We start from the raw sequence: 15,326 nt of genomic DNA on the forward strand, positions 1-15,326 counted from the left end.
AGATCCTTGTGTATCAAGGTAGTCCTAAAAAACATTTTGAAAAATTAGTTTCCCACATGTCTATTATTATAAAAAAAATTAAAATTAAAATATGTAATATTATTGTAAAAGAAAACCACTTATTTTATGCATTTAATTTACATGGGTATAAATTTTTTTTATAAAATACTGTATAAATATATGTATCATAATTTATAATATAATTTTTTCAACATTGGTATTAATAAAATTTATAAATTATTTTTTTAATATTAGATATTTTTAATATATTACTTGTCAAATATCTTTATTTTAATCTCATAGATATAATATTTGTAAATTCATTAAATTTTAAAAAATTAATATGAATTAATTTAAGGGTAAATTACATTTAAGATCATTAAACTATTAGTAAGTTTATGTTTTGATCTCTCAACTTCAAAAAGTTACAAAATGGTCACTGAACTATTCAAAAGTTTTTATTTAAGTCACTGGGCTATTAAAATCGTTATTGTATGTCTTCTCTATTCGCACTGCTTGCACCAATTGAAAGCTCTCATTCCCTTTCTCTTCTACAATTTAGTTTTTTTTCATAAAACAATTTTGAACGTCACAAATCTACGCACTAAAGTCCCAACAACTTTCTTCTTCGATCTTTGACATTAACCGTCAGATCGACTTGGATCTAATGTATGTTCTTCTACTTATCAATGGGTACTGGTTCACTATATTGAGCATCGGATTGTCGCTTGGAGTTAATTAGCCGATTTAAAAAAAAAACTTAATAGCATAGTGGCTTAAATGAAAACTCTCGAATAGTTCAATGACTTATATGAAAACTTTTAAATAGTTTAGTCACCATTTTATAATTTTTTGAAATAGAGTGACAAAAACATAAATTTACTAATAGTTTAGTGACCATGAGTGTAGTTTAACCTTAATTTAATATACTTTAATTGTTTTTTTTTTATAGAATACCTAAATTTTTCATAACCCTTACTCAACCCTTAAATAAATTTTTCTACATTGATAATAATATGGATGTTAATCGACTAAGTAATATATTTTAATTATTAAACACAATAAATTCATTCATGCCTAATTAAAGCAGTAGTCATTAATCAATATAGATAGATACCGAAAAAGCGGTCCTTCTTAAATTAATAATCCCATCAAAAAAGTTATTGGCAAGAAAAATGTGGCTCGAAAAGAGTAGAAGAAACCCAAAGCCCATATCGAGGAAACGAAGCCCAAAGAAATGACGTGGAGGAAGACTGGCATCCTGGAAAACGACCAAGGCATATGATGATGAGGTGGCAGATTTTGTAAGATCAAAAATCGGTTATCCTTTGAAGCCAAGACAATATACCCAAGACCGTTGCATTTCCCTCCTCACGTTCCTTAGTTGCCTTATCTTCGAGCTGTCTTTTTTCCCTCCAACAATCCCTTCCCAAACAAAACATAACAACAACAACAACAACAATAATAATAATCACAAATATCTCGCACCAAAACCCAAATAACCCACCTGCTTCCTCATGCCTTATTCATCATCATCATCATCAATGGCTAGCAAATTGGCTTTCACTTTGATGCCTCCTCGTTTCTTCACTGCGACTATTCAAAAACCCGTGGTTTGTTTCTCTTCTTCTTCTTCTTCTTCTTCTATCAGGGTTCAACCCAGTGGGAAGCATCTATGTTTTCGACGCCGATTGCTCTTACTACCCCTCAAGGCTACTGCCGATCAACAAGGTTTCATTCATCTTTTCTTCACCCATACCTTTTTTTGTTTAATTACGGTTAGTTTTACAAGAAAATCGGAAATATATATGTTCCTTAAAGTGATTTAGTCTCCTTATTTATGCTGCTTTTTTTTTTTCATAACTAGTGGGTCCTTAGGGGGCAATTTGAGCACCCGTACGTTTATCTATGTAAGTAGGACTCGTTTCCGTTTGGACTTTGGAGAGAATCCTATGTGATTCTAACATTATTTGCAGGTCAGGTCGAAGAAGATGAAGTTGTTGATAGTAAAATTCTGCCTTACTGTAGCATAGACAAGAAAGAGAAGAAGTCTTTGGGTGAAATGGAACAAGAGTTTCTTCAGGCCCTACAAGTAAGCTAGCACAAATACGTTTTCCCATTGCAAACATTTAACACATATCAGTGCTACCAAGCAACTATATCACTCGGAGTATATGAGTATGATCCTTGGAAAAAAAACTTCGAAAAAAATTAGTAAAACCATGTTGGACACATATCTGAGTGACGCTCACTTGAACATAGGCAATGAATACTGCTTGACCACATAACTTCAACCTGGCTGTTGAGCATGGATGATGACACCATTTTTGCTTCCTCTTGTTTTATGCAGGCATTCTATTACGAGGGAAAAGCTATAATGTCGAACGAGGAGTTCGATAATCTCAAGGAAGAACTAATGTGGGAAGGAAGTAGTGTTGTCATGCTAAGTACAGTCTTTCCTATCAAGCCTTTGTTCAAGCAATAAGGTTCTGAATCATGTACATTAGTCTAATTGAAGATGCCTTGGTTTCTACTATTTTTGCAGGCTCTGATGAACAGAAGTTTCTAGAAGCCTCAATGGCTTATGTATCTGGGAAACCAATTTTGAGTGACGAAGAATTTGATGAGTTGAAGATGAGGCTAAAGGTTTGTCTCTTTTCTCAGATGACATAAAATGATATATCAAATATAGAAAACATTGGTGGGGTATTAAGACCTGACCTTGCTAAAGGTTTCAATGCTTAAGCTAGGAAAACTATGCTTTGCTAGTTCAATGCGGCATCTCCTTTTAATATTGTTCATTCTTTTTCATAACTATTGTCTAGATGGAAGGAAGTGAGATTGTGGTTGAGGGTCCACGATGCAGTCTCCGAAGTAGAAAGGTATACAGTCTTTCATTTTCATCTCTTGTTAGTGTATTTATGGATAACCATGAATAATTTTGCACTAAGCATGCTTCATAGGCAAGCACTGCATATATTCCTGCCATTTTTCAACTTCACAAGCACAAGGAACTTCCTTGTTCATATTCATCTTATCATATCTTTGTTCCCATAGGTTTACAGTGACCTATCTGTTGACTATCTCAAGATGTTCCTCTTAAACGTGCCAGCGACTGTAGTTGCACTAGGATTGTAAGTTCTTCCTCCCTTATTTCTTGCTGTTATCCTGAAAGTTAGCTAGTTTGATATGCTTTTTCATCTTTAGTTATGATATGATTTAGCCCCACAAATCACTCGATCTATGTTCTGGTCTTGCCAGGTTTTTCTTCCTAGATGATCTCACCGGATTCGAAATCACATACCTTTTGGAGGTAAACTGTTATTGCCACTGTTTTGCTGCTTAAACTAATACATGCAAAGGATGATATATTTTTGTACTTAGAACTTTTTAATCAAAATTGTTGAATTGCAGCTCCCAGAACCATTCAGTTTCATTTTCACTTGGTTTGCTGCCGTGCCCCTGATAGTTTATTTAGCACAATCCCTTACAAAAGTGGTTGTGAAAGACTCTTTGATCCTAAAGGTAAAAACCCTTGTTCCATCCCTTTCCCTTGGTACTTATGAACTGCCCCATATGAAACTAATTTTTAACTTTGCCTTACAGGGCCCTTGCCCAAACTGTGGTACTGAGAACGTCTCCTTCTTTGGCACCATACTATCAATTTCCAGTGGTGGAACCACCAACACTCTTAAATGTTCAAAGTAAGTCCACCATTAACCATAATCTGTCTTTTCACCCTTCACATTGCTGCAAAATTTTTAAGTTCCCAACTCTTCTTTTCACTTCAGTTGTGAAACCACGTTGGAGTATAATGCGAAAACGAGGTTGATTACATTGCCAGAAGGAAGCCAAGCTTGATTGCAGGAGAAAGTACTTCCAGAGATCAACATCAAGAATGCTACTGACTCATAAAGTTGGAGTGAAGAGTGTGATGTATGTTGTAAACCTAGTGGGTTATGATGAGCAGCTAAGTAGGAAATTTTGATAAGTGCTGCATTGTAAAACATGTATCTGTTGTGTTTTTTTATGTGGAACACTCTATTTGTAATTAAACATGTAATATATATACATATTTATACCTAAACAGGCATGTTGACAAGAAGAGAAGAGAGCAAAAATGTTGTGAAAATCTTTAAATTTAATGAAAACCATACTCTATGCAATGCTCTGAAAGAGTTTAGTTTCATAAAAAATCATACAGCTGAAGTTTTCTTTTGATTTCGTTCTTACCATGCTGTTCATAGTGGTATCATTTCTAATTCATAAAATTAATACAATGCCGTTTGTCACACTACTCTTTTCAACATGCAAAACAATTCATTTTGATAAATCCCAAAACAATTAATATAATATTAAAATAAAAATATACCTGTACACATAAAAAAAATACATAAGTTTTAAACAATTAATATAATATTAAAATTAATTAAATAAATTAAACATGTGTATATAAAATATAAGTATGCGAAAATTTTAGTATAAAAAAAACATAAATACATGCTTAAATATACATATAAAAAATAATAATAATTGCATATGAGAATTATAAAATAAAAATTAAAAGAATACAATTGCATTATCAAAAATATTGATTTTTAAAGAAAATATGAAAATGGACTAAATTGGATCGCCAGTAAAGATTCGGGGTAAATTCGTAAATAAATAAAGTTTGGAGGACTTAATTGAATACTCGAATTACATAGAGGGGCTGGAAGGGCAAATTTCCCTTCTCCTCTAAACGACGCCGTTCAAATTAGACCAAATTGAAATAAAAATAAATAAAAGGGTAAATTAAAAAAAATAAAAAAAAACTTAATTACAAAAACATTAAAAGGCGGAGGGGTTAAATAAAATTCGCAGTGGTATCACCTTCTCCCTTTTTTTTAAAATCGTAAATAAGTAAAAAATAATCAAAAGAAAAAAATAGTAAGCCACCTTTAAAAAACTGCCAATCGTTCTCTTTTTTTATTCCTCCTTTTTTTTTTTTACAATGAAGGGAGAGGCCTCTATTTATAGTTGAGCCTCTCCAAATCCAACGGTACAAATCAATTATATCAATGGCTGAGATTAAAGGGTATCTACAAATTAAATCTCTAATATTACAAAATCATATCTTCTAAGATTGCATATCATATCTAAGATTATATATCATATCTAAGATTGCATATCCCTGAAGATTATGTTTCCATAAGCTTGTAGATGGACCTTCAACCTTTTCAAGTAATGGGCAATTCCGACCGGGCCAAATGATATTACTTTGGGTTTTTTTTTGTGAGCCGGGGCTAAAATTGGGTATTACAGCTGCCCCTCTTTGCTCGTTGTCGTGTAACAGGAACGAAGCAAAGACTTTAGAAATGGCCAATTTTTGCCCAGTCACGCTGGATCTTAATGCTCTTCTTCTTCAAGCAGCCACATTCCATCCTACTGCATCTTCAAATGTATAAGAATTGGTGCTTCAATCTACTCCACTGCAATATCAAGGAGATAGGACTTACAATCTTCAACCTATTCCACTGCTGACCAGGGAGATATGATTACTGGCTTCAATGTACTCCACTGTAACCACAGGGAGGTAAAATTCACCATATTCGATCTGCTCCACTACTGCTTAGGGAGATAAGATCTGAAATCTTCAATCTATTCCACTGTTGTCCAGGGAAGTAGAATTACCGGCTTCAATGTACTCCATTATAATCACAGGGAGGTTAAATCTACCATCTTCGATCTGCTCCACTACTGCTTAGGGAGATAAGATCTGAAATCTTCAATCTATTCCACTGTTGTCCAGGGAAGTAGAATTACTGGCTTCAATGTACTCCACTATAACCACGGGGAGGTAAAATCCGCCATCTTTGATCTGCTCCACTACTGCTTAGGGAGATAAGATCTGAAATCTTCAATCTATTCCACTGTTGTCCAGGGAAGTAGAATTACTGGCTTCAATGTACTCCACTGTAACCACAGGGAGGTAAAATCCGCCATCTTCGATCTGCTTCGCTGTCAATGCAGGAAGGCAAGATCTGTTATCCTTAACCTGCTCTACTACAACCGAGGAAAGCAATGCTTTGTTTTCGATCTGCTTCGCTGTCGATGCAGGAAGGCAAGATCTACTATTTTCACTGATTTATTCTCTGGGGAACATGACCTGTATAATGAACCTAATTATGCCTAATGATTAGGATGGCATGATCAAAATGCACCAAATGCTCCTAACTAGACATGTGTGAATAGCGTTTGCATGAATGCAAAATTTTATTTTTCTAAGAATTATCCCGCTTAGGTTGTAATTACTCGAAGTTTATTAAGGCTTTGTGACTGGCATGCTACAACGCCTTCTTGCATGACTGGCTTTTCTAAAGAAACATTTAGCCAGGTTGCCCCCCACTGTGAACCTCCAAGTTTAATCCATTGGGGCGCAAAAATTCATACCATCGTTCTCCCACTGTAACCCAAGAGCATATGGCTTTTCTTCAATCCTCTCCTATCACAATTCAAGGATACAGGATCTAAATCTTTCTAGTCTCTTACACCATTCCCAGGGTGTCGTATCAAAGGCTCATGTACAAATGAAGGCTCTCTTCCTGAGGCAACCTCTTTCTATTGCCTGGTGATCATTACTTGCTTGTTGATTTAGGCTTTGTCATCAACACGAAATCTTATTATTTTGTTCAACTAATGTTTTTTACAACAAAATCCAAAGCGAAAGTCCTAGTTTAGACTCTTCCTTTTCAGATTTCCAAACTTTAAACCTGGTGCGTTCTAAATAATAGTCCTGTTTCAGGCTCTTGTATTATTTAGAAACTTCTAGATTAATATGCAAAACTTTCCTTGTGAAAGTTTTATTAGTCCATTGATCATTATTCCAATGCAACATGCTTACAAAAAGGTCAAAACAAGGGATAATAATAAATTATAGTAAAAAAAGATAACAAAGAAATTGATTGGGAATGTGTATCTTTGAAAAGAATGAAGTATTCCAAGAATAACAAATTCAATAGTATGAAAATTGGGTGCCCCAGATATCGCAACTTGAACTTCTCTGTACAAACTTTTTGAAGATCCTTCTGAGTTTGACATGTGTTTAGGAGATCCACAATACTCTGCTAATGCCCCAAGATTTTGCCTACTCTTTCCTGTTGATTCAGATATAACTATATCACCACATGCCCCAATCTGATCAAGATTCGAGTTGCTCTGATCACCTCATGCCCCATTTTGATCAATATTTGAGCCGCCCTTTTCGGGTTTTCAACTCAAATCCCCTTTGGTCTCAAAGCGTCCTTTGCAGATTTTCACCTTGGCATCTCCTTTTTTTTTGAAATATTTTTTATTGAATCTGAACTCGTAAGATTAGGCATGTTCTTGTTATCCCTTCTGATCAAAGTCGATGCTTTTCCGGATAAGGCTTTCCACATAAGGTCCTTCCTAGCTTGGGATGAAGTTCTTTTTGTATGGAAAGGATCTTCTTCAATACCAGGTCCCTCACAAGGAATTCTTTAGGGCGGACCTTTTTTGTGAGCTCGCATCATTTACTTTTGGCGCATTTGACCATGACGGATAACTTTGAACATTCTTCCTCAATCGGTATTGGATCCAAAAACTCAGAGGGAAAGAATCTTGTCTTCAATAGGCAAAACTGCAATGGACCCAAGAGAATGACATTGCCCTGGTAGATTTTTTTTTATTTTTTTTGTCATCCCCTTTTTGGCGATATGGCATTAATCATGAACAGACTGCAAACTTTTGATATTGTGTTGTTGTTTAGTACATTGTCAGATATGATCCTTTTGGTGTTCCATACTGATTCTTCACGAATTTGCTAACTGTCAACTTTGTGACATTGACATATGAAGCAGCTTCCACCCATTTAGTAAAGTAATTGACGACCACAAAGATGAATCAATGATCGTCAGACTCTTTTGGCTAGATTGACCAAATGACCTTTATGCCCCACGTATGGAGAAGTCAAGTATCCCAATGATTCTTTGTAGGGTAAGATCCGTTTCTCGACTTGTTCTGCCATCCTTAACAGGTCCGGAAATAGGCTACAATCTATGCCATCTTCAAAGTCATGAGATCCCTCTAAACACATGTCTCGCTCAAAAGGAGATTCTGAGTCTGTAGTAGCGTCACTCATGTCGTTGATATCTAGGAACCCATAGTAAGTTCCAAAGAATATACAAAGAATGTGCGAATTTATGAATAATTATTTGTACAATATAATTATGAATGAGAGAATAATGTGGAAGAAAATCCAAAAGAATGAAAGAATAAAAATGTGGAAGAAAATCCAAAAGAATGAAAGAATAAAAAGAATAAAAAAGTATGAATGCAAAGATGTATTTTATTAGAATAATGACGTTTAGACATGAGCCTATTTCGCAAAAGAATTTTTATCATTTTTAGGCTAAAAACAACAAAATTGTTCTGAACATTACTCTAAATAAACTCTAAAAACTACAGAGATTTCTTCCGCAGTTCAATTACGTAGAACACCTCTAAGTTGATAAGGGCGAATATCTTCAAGGTTCCTTGTAAATTTTGTCTTCAAATATGGCATTGATGTGTACGCCTCTCAACACTTCTTCATACATCACATTCATCCCCATTATCAAATGTGATTGGGTAGCGGATTTCCTTCACTAGATGAGTCATCAAACTTGACAACATTCAGGTTGATGAGTCTTTCAACTAGCTTTTTGAAGGTAGTGCAATTCTCTTATTGAATGCCCCGTAACTCCCGCATGATAATCGCATTTTACACTTGCGTCGTACCATTTGGGATACGGAGGCTGTGGAAGCTTCACATGAAAAGGAGAAACAACATGTGCATCAAACAATTTTTGATACAGCTCCTTATACGACATTAGAATTGGCGTGAACTGGAGCTTCTCAGTGTCTTGCTTCACACCTGATTCTTGTCTTAATGAATCCTGCTGATTAGTAACCACCTTTCTCGGTTGATTTACCGTAATCGATTTGCTGTACGTATTCACGCAGTTCACCTCATTTTCTTTTCCCTTTGAGGCTTGCCTTCTGTTATTTCTTCCAGCATCAATCTTTCCACTTCTGATAGTATTTTCTACCATTTCACCATTCATGATTATGTCAGAAAATCTTTTTATGGCGCTTTCTAACATATGTGTGATGAATGGAGCCTTCAATGTGTTAACGAAAAGCATTGCCATTTCCTTTTCCAAAAGCGGTGGCTGAACTTGGACGGCGACCTCCCTCCATCTCTGTTCGTATTGCCTGAAACTTTTACCAGGCTTCTTCTCCATGTTCTGAAGAGTAATTCTATCAGGTACCGTGTCAGTCACATGGCTATACTATTTTAAGAACGCCTGTGCTAGATCTCTCTATGAATTAATCTGGGTACGGCTCAATTGATTGTACCACTTGGATGCTGCCCTTGCGAGGCTATCCTGGAAACAATGTATCAGCAGTTGGTCATTATTAACATACCCAGTCATCCGTCTGTAAAACATAGTAACATGAGCTTCGGGGCTACTAGTTCCATTGTACTTCTCAAACTCAGGCATTTTGAATTTATAAGGGAGTACTAAATCCGGAACCAAGCTCAATTCTTTAGCGTCAATTCCATGGTAGCCCTTAGTACTTTCCATCGCTCTAAGTTTTTCCTCCAGCCATTTGTACTTTTCTTCGAGCTGTTTCGGCAATTCACCATTCATTTTCGCAACTGTCTCATCGAAGTCAGGGATAGCGGGATTAGCAAGGTTGTCTCCAGGGTTAGAGCCTAATCTAGCTCAAAAGTTTATTGCTGTTACATCATCGGCCTGAAACTGCTGAGGCTTGATGGTGACAGAGGACTTGTACGGATGTACCTCAACTTGCTGAGGGGTAAAGCCTAGAGGATAGACAGGTCCCTCATTGTCTCTTTCTTCAACATTGAGTACAGAGCCTTTTCCTTTATTAGTTCCCTTGTTCAACCATTGAGTTAACTGAGCCATCATACTCCCTTGAGATTCCATCATTTTGTCTATCATTTTTTGTTGCTCATTCATTTGTTGTTGAAGTTGCTCCTGCATTTCCTTTTGGAACTGTTCTAGCCTTTCCATCCTTTGATCCATGTCCTTAGTTTTTGATCGAGTACCGTAGTGGTGTTTAGTAGGCTGGTTGGTTTCCAGATTAACTGAGGAATGATTTATATCAATTAGAATCTTTTAGTGGACTTTAATGCTTATGATATCATGTAATGCGAATGCATGAAATGAATGTATAAAGAGACGTTGATTCTGATTCAATTCCATTTAGAGAACTTTACTAGAAAACAAATCTTTTTACATAAAATGAATATTTATACGGCCTTGCCCTCATAGGCGAAGACATTCGATCCTCTTCTTCATTCAAGCGTTAAGATAACTCTCACGAACTTTTCAAAAAGGACGTCTCTTCTATCTCCTTTTTGCTCGATCCGGGTCGCAATTCGTTGCTCACTCATCCTCGTGATGCTCGTTGGCTTCTCTTTAAGAAAGTTCAACGGCTCTCAAATAATCTTTATCATCTTGAATCCTTGGGTAACGGAGCCATAGTCGTGTAGTCCTCCATTAAATTATCATCCTTCTCTTATCACGTGTTCTTGGACCATATTCAGACAACCATATTGTCATCCACTTTATCAAGAAACCCATTTTCTTATGACAAGCTCTCTATTTAACAACTGAACGTGAATCAACACCTCTTTTTTATGATGAAATGAAATGTCATGTCATGCAATCAAAATAAAACACAAAAGGTCAGTAACATATATAAACACAGAAAATATCAAGAAATAGTAAAACATCTATTCGGATATCTACCAGGGTTTAGTGCGGTTCTACCTAAGGTAAGCTCCTAAGGCTCATTATATGCGGTTCGGTTCTAAAGTAAAGGTACCCGAACCAGCAGATTCCTCAATCCTCACCCATTATAGGCTCATATGGATCGAGTTCGGTTCAAGGGAATACATTTCCTTATGGCTGCACGGAGATGAAAATCTCACGAAGACATAGGTACGGATGTATCCCGGAAGCAATCCACTACCCTACACGGAGGTGAAAACCTCACGAAGGCATAGCTTCTTACTCCCACTTAAAAGGGTAAAATTGTTCAGCTCATGAAATGTATAATGCAAACAATATTTAAACAAGAAGATAATGAAGGATGTCATGAGTTTTTTATAAAAAATATTTTCTCGACTATAAGACAAGAATTAATCAACTTTGTGGCTCGACTCTCTTATTTTTTTTAAAAAAACGTCCCCAGCGGAGTCGCCAAGCTGTCGAAACTATTTTTTTGAAAAAAACAAAAAATTTAGGTTGTCGACTTTAAAAAATGAAAATTGGAAGTCGGCACCAATCTTTTATTAAGGTGTAATTGGGTCACCTAAAAATGACTTTGGTCTACAAATTTTAGAAAAACGGGTCCGGGAGTCGGTTACGTATGAGGAAGGATTAGCACCCTCATTACGCCCAAAATTTGGTACCTAGTTAATTAATAAATGTCTTAATGTCGAAAATTTGAAAATCTTAATCCTTAGCAAAAACTTAAAACGTTACGTATTAATACCCTTATCATTTTAGAGAAATAAAATACCACACCCAATATGTTAGGGCACGACATTCTAATTTTCCCCAAAAACGAATTTGGGCAAAATACTAGTGCAATAAAAAATGTAAAAGAATATCCATTTATTCAAGATTTAAGAAATCGCGGCTCAATACGTTAGGGCACAATTCCTCTAAAATCCTAAACTCGGAATATTCCCTTTATTATTTTTAAAAAAAATATTCATTTCAAGAAATCAATGCGTCACATCCAATACGTTAGGACACAACGTGTTGAATTCCCAATAATGAGTTCTTATTTTTTTTTGATTAAAGAGAAATACTCGATTGTTAGATTTTCAAAAAAATCGGAACCCAATACGTTAGGGCTCAATTTCCTTGAGAAATCCTAAATACGAGTATTACCTCTATTTTGAAACGTTTTATTTTAAAATTAAATAAGAGATAGGGTAATGTTATGTTGAATATGTGAATGAATGCCCCTTAAACAAATATCAATAATAAATACAACAATTTCATAGAAATAACATGAATAAACAAATAAATAAACAAAATAATGACGTACAAAATATCAAATAAATAGGCAAGATAATAATAAAAATATGCAAACATAAATTAATAAGCGAATAAAAAATATACCTGTACACATAAAAAAATACATAAGTTTTAAACAATTAATATAATATTAAAATTAATTAAATAAATCAAACATGTGTATATAAAATATAAGTATGCTAAAATTTTAGTATAAAAAAAACATAAATACATGCTTAAATATACATATAAAAATAATAATTGCATATGAGAATTATAAAATAAAAATTAAAAGAATACAATTGCATTATCAAAAATATTGATTTTTAAAGAAAATATGAGAATGGACTAAATTGGATCGCCAGTAAAGATTCGGGGTAAATTCACAAATAAATAAAGTCTGGAGGACTTAATTGAACGCTCGAATTACATAGAGGGGCTAGAAGGGCAATTTTCCCTTCTCCTCTAAACGACGCCGTTCAAATTAGACCAAATTGAAATAAAAATAAATAAAAGGGTAAATTAAAAAAAATAAAAAAAAAAACTTAATTACAAAAACATTAAAAGGCGGAGGGGCTAAATAAAATAAATAAAATTCGCAGTGGTATCACCTTCTCCCTTTTTTTTAAAATCGTAAATAAGTAAAAAATAATCAAAAGAAAAAAAATAGTAAGCCACTTTTAAAAAACTGTCAATCGTTCTCTTTTTTTATTCCTCTTTTTTTTTTTACAATGAAGGGAGAGGCCTCTATTTATAGTTGAGTCTCCCCAAATCCAACAGTACAAATCAATTACATCAACGGCTGAGATTAAAGGGTATCTACAAATTAAATCTCTAATATTACAAAATCATATCTTCTAAGATTACATATCATATCTAAGATTGTATATCCCTGAAGATTATGTTTCCATAAGCTTGTAGATCGACCTTCAACCTTTTCAAGTAATGGACAATTCCGATCGGGTCAAATGATATTACTTTGAGTTTTTCTTTTTTTGTGAGCTCGGGCTAAAATTAGGTATTACATGTCAATATTAAACTTGTTGAAGACTAAATAAGCAAAAAAAAAGGTTAAATATGAATTTGTAAAGTTTCTAATTATGAAGATGAGGTTATAAGGATCTTTAGCATTGTTTTAAAGAAGCAAAGTAAAAGTTAATATATTTTTTCTTACATGGCTTTCGCGCGACCAAACCAGCTTTTTTTTTTTCGTTTTAAAAAGTTCAAATCATTTAATTTGCGAAATTTACTGATCGGAGTTATAAACTAAAATTTAATTACAAAATAAAAAATTAGAGGGACTAAATTTTTGAAATTAAAAGTAGGGAATAAATTTTAGATGTGCAGGGATCGAGAGCAGAATAAAATCTTTAAAAAAAAAAAACAATATCACAGTGGTCAACTTTCCTTCTATCATTGATCATCTAATTAACCTACTAGAGCACGAAATAGAAGCTGCCCCCACGTTGAAGATCATTAAAAAACAATATCAAAGGATAGAAGAAGCATTACATCCGATCCATTTCCAAAAAGAGAATTTGCGTTTGACTTAAGACAATTTATCTTCGTGAGTGTCACGAAGGCATGAAAGTTGGTTTTTGCCTTTGATCCTTGTGCTAAACGTTGGTATATAAAGGAAACACATACATATGCAATAGTCATCAAGCACTCTTCTAATTTGTTTTAGAACTCGTCTCCAAGGGAAAAATAAACCATGACTTCTTTTGATCCATGGAGTTTCAACTTCTTTTCGATGACGCTTGCAACGTTGGCCATCATCGTCAGCAAATCTTTAGTCACTGTTGCATTACCAATCGAGTTCCGGCCAAGCCCTTGGTCTCTTGCCCATGCCACCTTTTATGGCGACGAAACTGCCTCCGAGACGCTGGGTATGTTCATCATATAATCATCTTCATAATGGCTAGTTATTGATGAGTGCATATTTTCACTTGTTATGGTGACAGGAGGAGCTTGTGGTTATGGGAATTTGTTTAGCAATGGTTATGGTACGGACACAGCTGCTCTAAGTACAACGTTGTTCAACAATGGTTTTGCTTGTGGGACATGTTACCAGATAAAGTGTGTTGAGTCAACTTGGTGCTACCCTGGGGTTCCATTCACCACAGTGACTGCTACCAATCTTTGCCCTCCAAATTGGGCCCAAGACTCCAACTACGGTGGCTGGTGCAACCCTCCACGAGTCCACTTCGACATGTCCAAGCCCGCTTTTATGAAAATTGCACAATGGAAAGCTGGCATTGTCCCTGTCATGTATAGAAGGTATATTTAAATTTTCAGTTTGATTATTCAACATGAATTTACATATGAAGAAGGACGTTATGAACCATGATCAACTTGGATTCCAATGGTTGCAGGGTTCCATGTGTAAGGCCGGGGGCCTTCGATTTTATTTCCAAGGAAATGGGTACTGGTTGTTGATATACGTGATGAATGTAGGAGGCGGGGGTGACATTGCCCAAATGTGGGTTAAAGGAAGCAAAACAGGGTGGATTAGCATGAGCCATAACTGGGGAGCTACATATCAGGCATTTGCAACTCTTGGAGGCCAATCTCTTTCCTTTAAGATCACTTCATACACATCCAAGGAGACTATCATTGCCTGGGATGTTGCACCTGCTAATTGGAATGTAGGATCCACTTACACCACAGATGTGAACTTCCATTAATCCACAAATTCACAATACCTCTTTTTGTTTTTTAGCTTGCCCTTTTTTTCTAGCCTCTATTTTCATTTGTACTTTCTACAGCATAGGCAACTGAGTAGCTCCATGGTTCAATTTTTTCTTTTACATGTAAAAACTATTTCTGCAGATAAATTGTATTTTGATCAATATCTGCTAAGATTGAAATAAAGAAATCAAAAGATTTGCTATTATAATTCATGTCTTAGGCCTGAGCTATAAACCTAGATTAACCAAGCATGAAGCCATGTGTGCTTGGGGACCTAATGAGAGAGGTAAAAAGAAATGGAATGGGATGTCATATGGATAGCTAGCATGAGACCCACAAATTTATTAAGAGTGGGAAACATGTTAAAAACACAACATGAGTAGTGAGCCCCCTAAAGAAGGAAATGTACCCTCATTTCAATCACACAGCACGCCACCTTCCTTTTATAAATTGCTTTTTTGATATGAGGGGTCATCATCATCAACCCACCCCCCAAATCATTTCTCCCAATCTCGTCAAAAGTTTTCTTCC

General features: G+C 35.1%; 1 protein-coding gene and 1 pseudogene across 1 annotated transcript; both read left to right on the plus strand.

Annotated features, from left to right (window-relative positions):
• The first annotated feature begins 1,172 nt into the window (after positions 1-1,172).
• On the plus strand, positions 1,173-4,087 carry LOC107930000 (PGR5-like protein 1B, chloroplastic). Its single transcript, XM_016861555.2, has 10 exons — positions 1,173-1,731; positions 1,977-2,092; positions 2,351-2,447; positions 2,546-2,646; positions 2,826-2,882; positions 3,058-3,134; positions 3,262-3,313; positions 3,415-3,525; positions 3,607-3,704; positions 3,792-4,087. The coding sequence occupies exons 1-10, from the start codon at positions 1,518-1,520 to the stop codon at positions 3,859-3,861; spliced, it is 993 nt and encodes a 330-aa protein (XP_016717044.2). The 5' UTR covers positions 1,173-1,517; the 3' UTR covers positions 3,862-4,087.
• Positions 4,088-13,536: 9,449 nt separating this feature from the next.
• Positions 13,537-14,791, plus strand: LOC107930074 (expansin-A7-like; annotated as a pseudogene).
• The last annotated feature ends 535 nt before the right edge of the window (positions 14,792-15,326 follow it).

The sequence above is a fragment of the Gossypium hirsutum genome, chromosome D08, assembly GCF_007990345.1.
Source record: "Gossypium hirsutum isolate 1008001.06 chromosome D08, Gossypium_hirsutum_v2.1, whole genome shotgun sequence".
Lineage (NCBI taxonomy): Eukaryota > Viridiplantae > Streptophyta > Magnoliopsida > Malvales > Malvaceae > Gossypium > Gossypium hirsutum.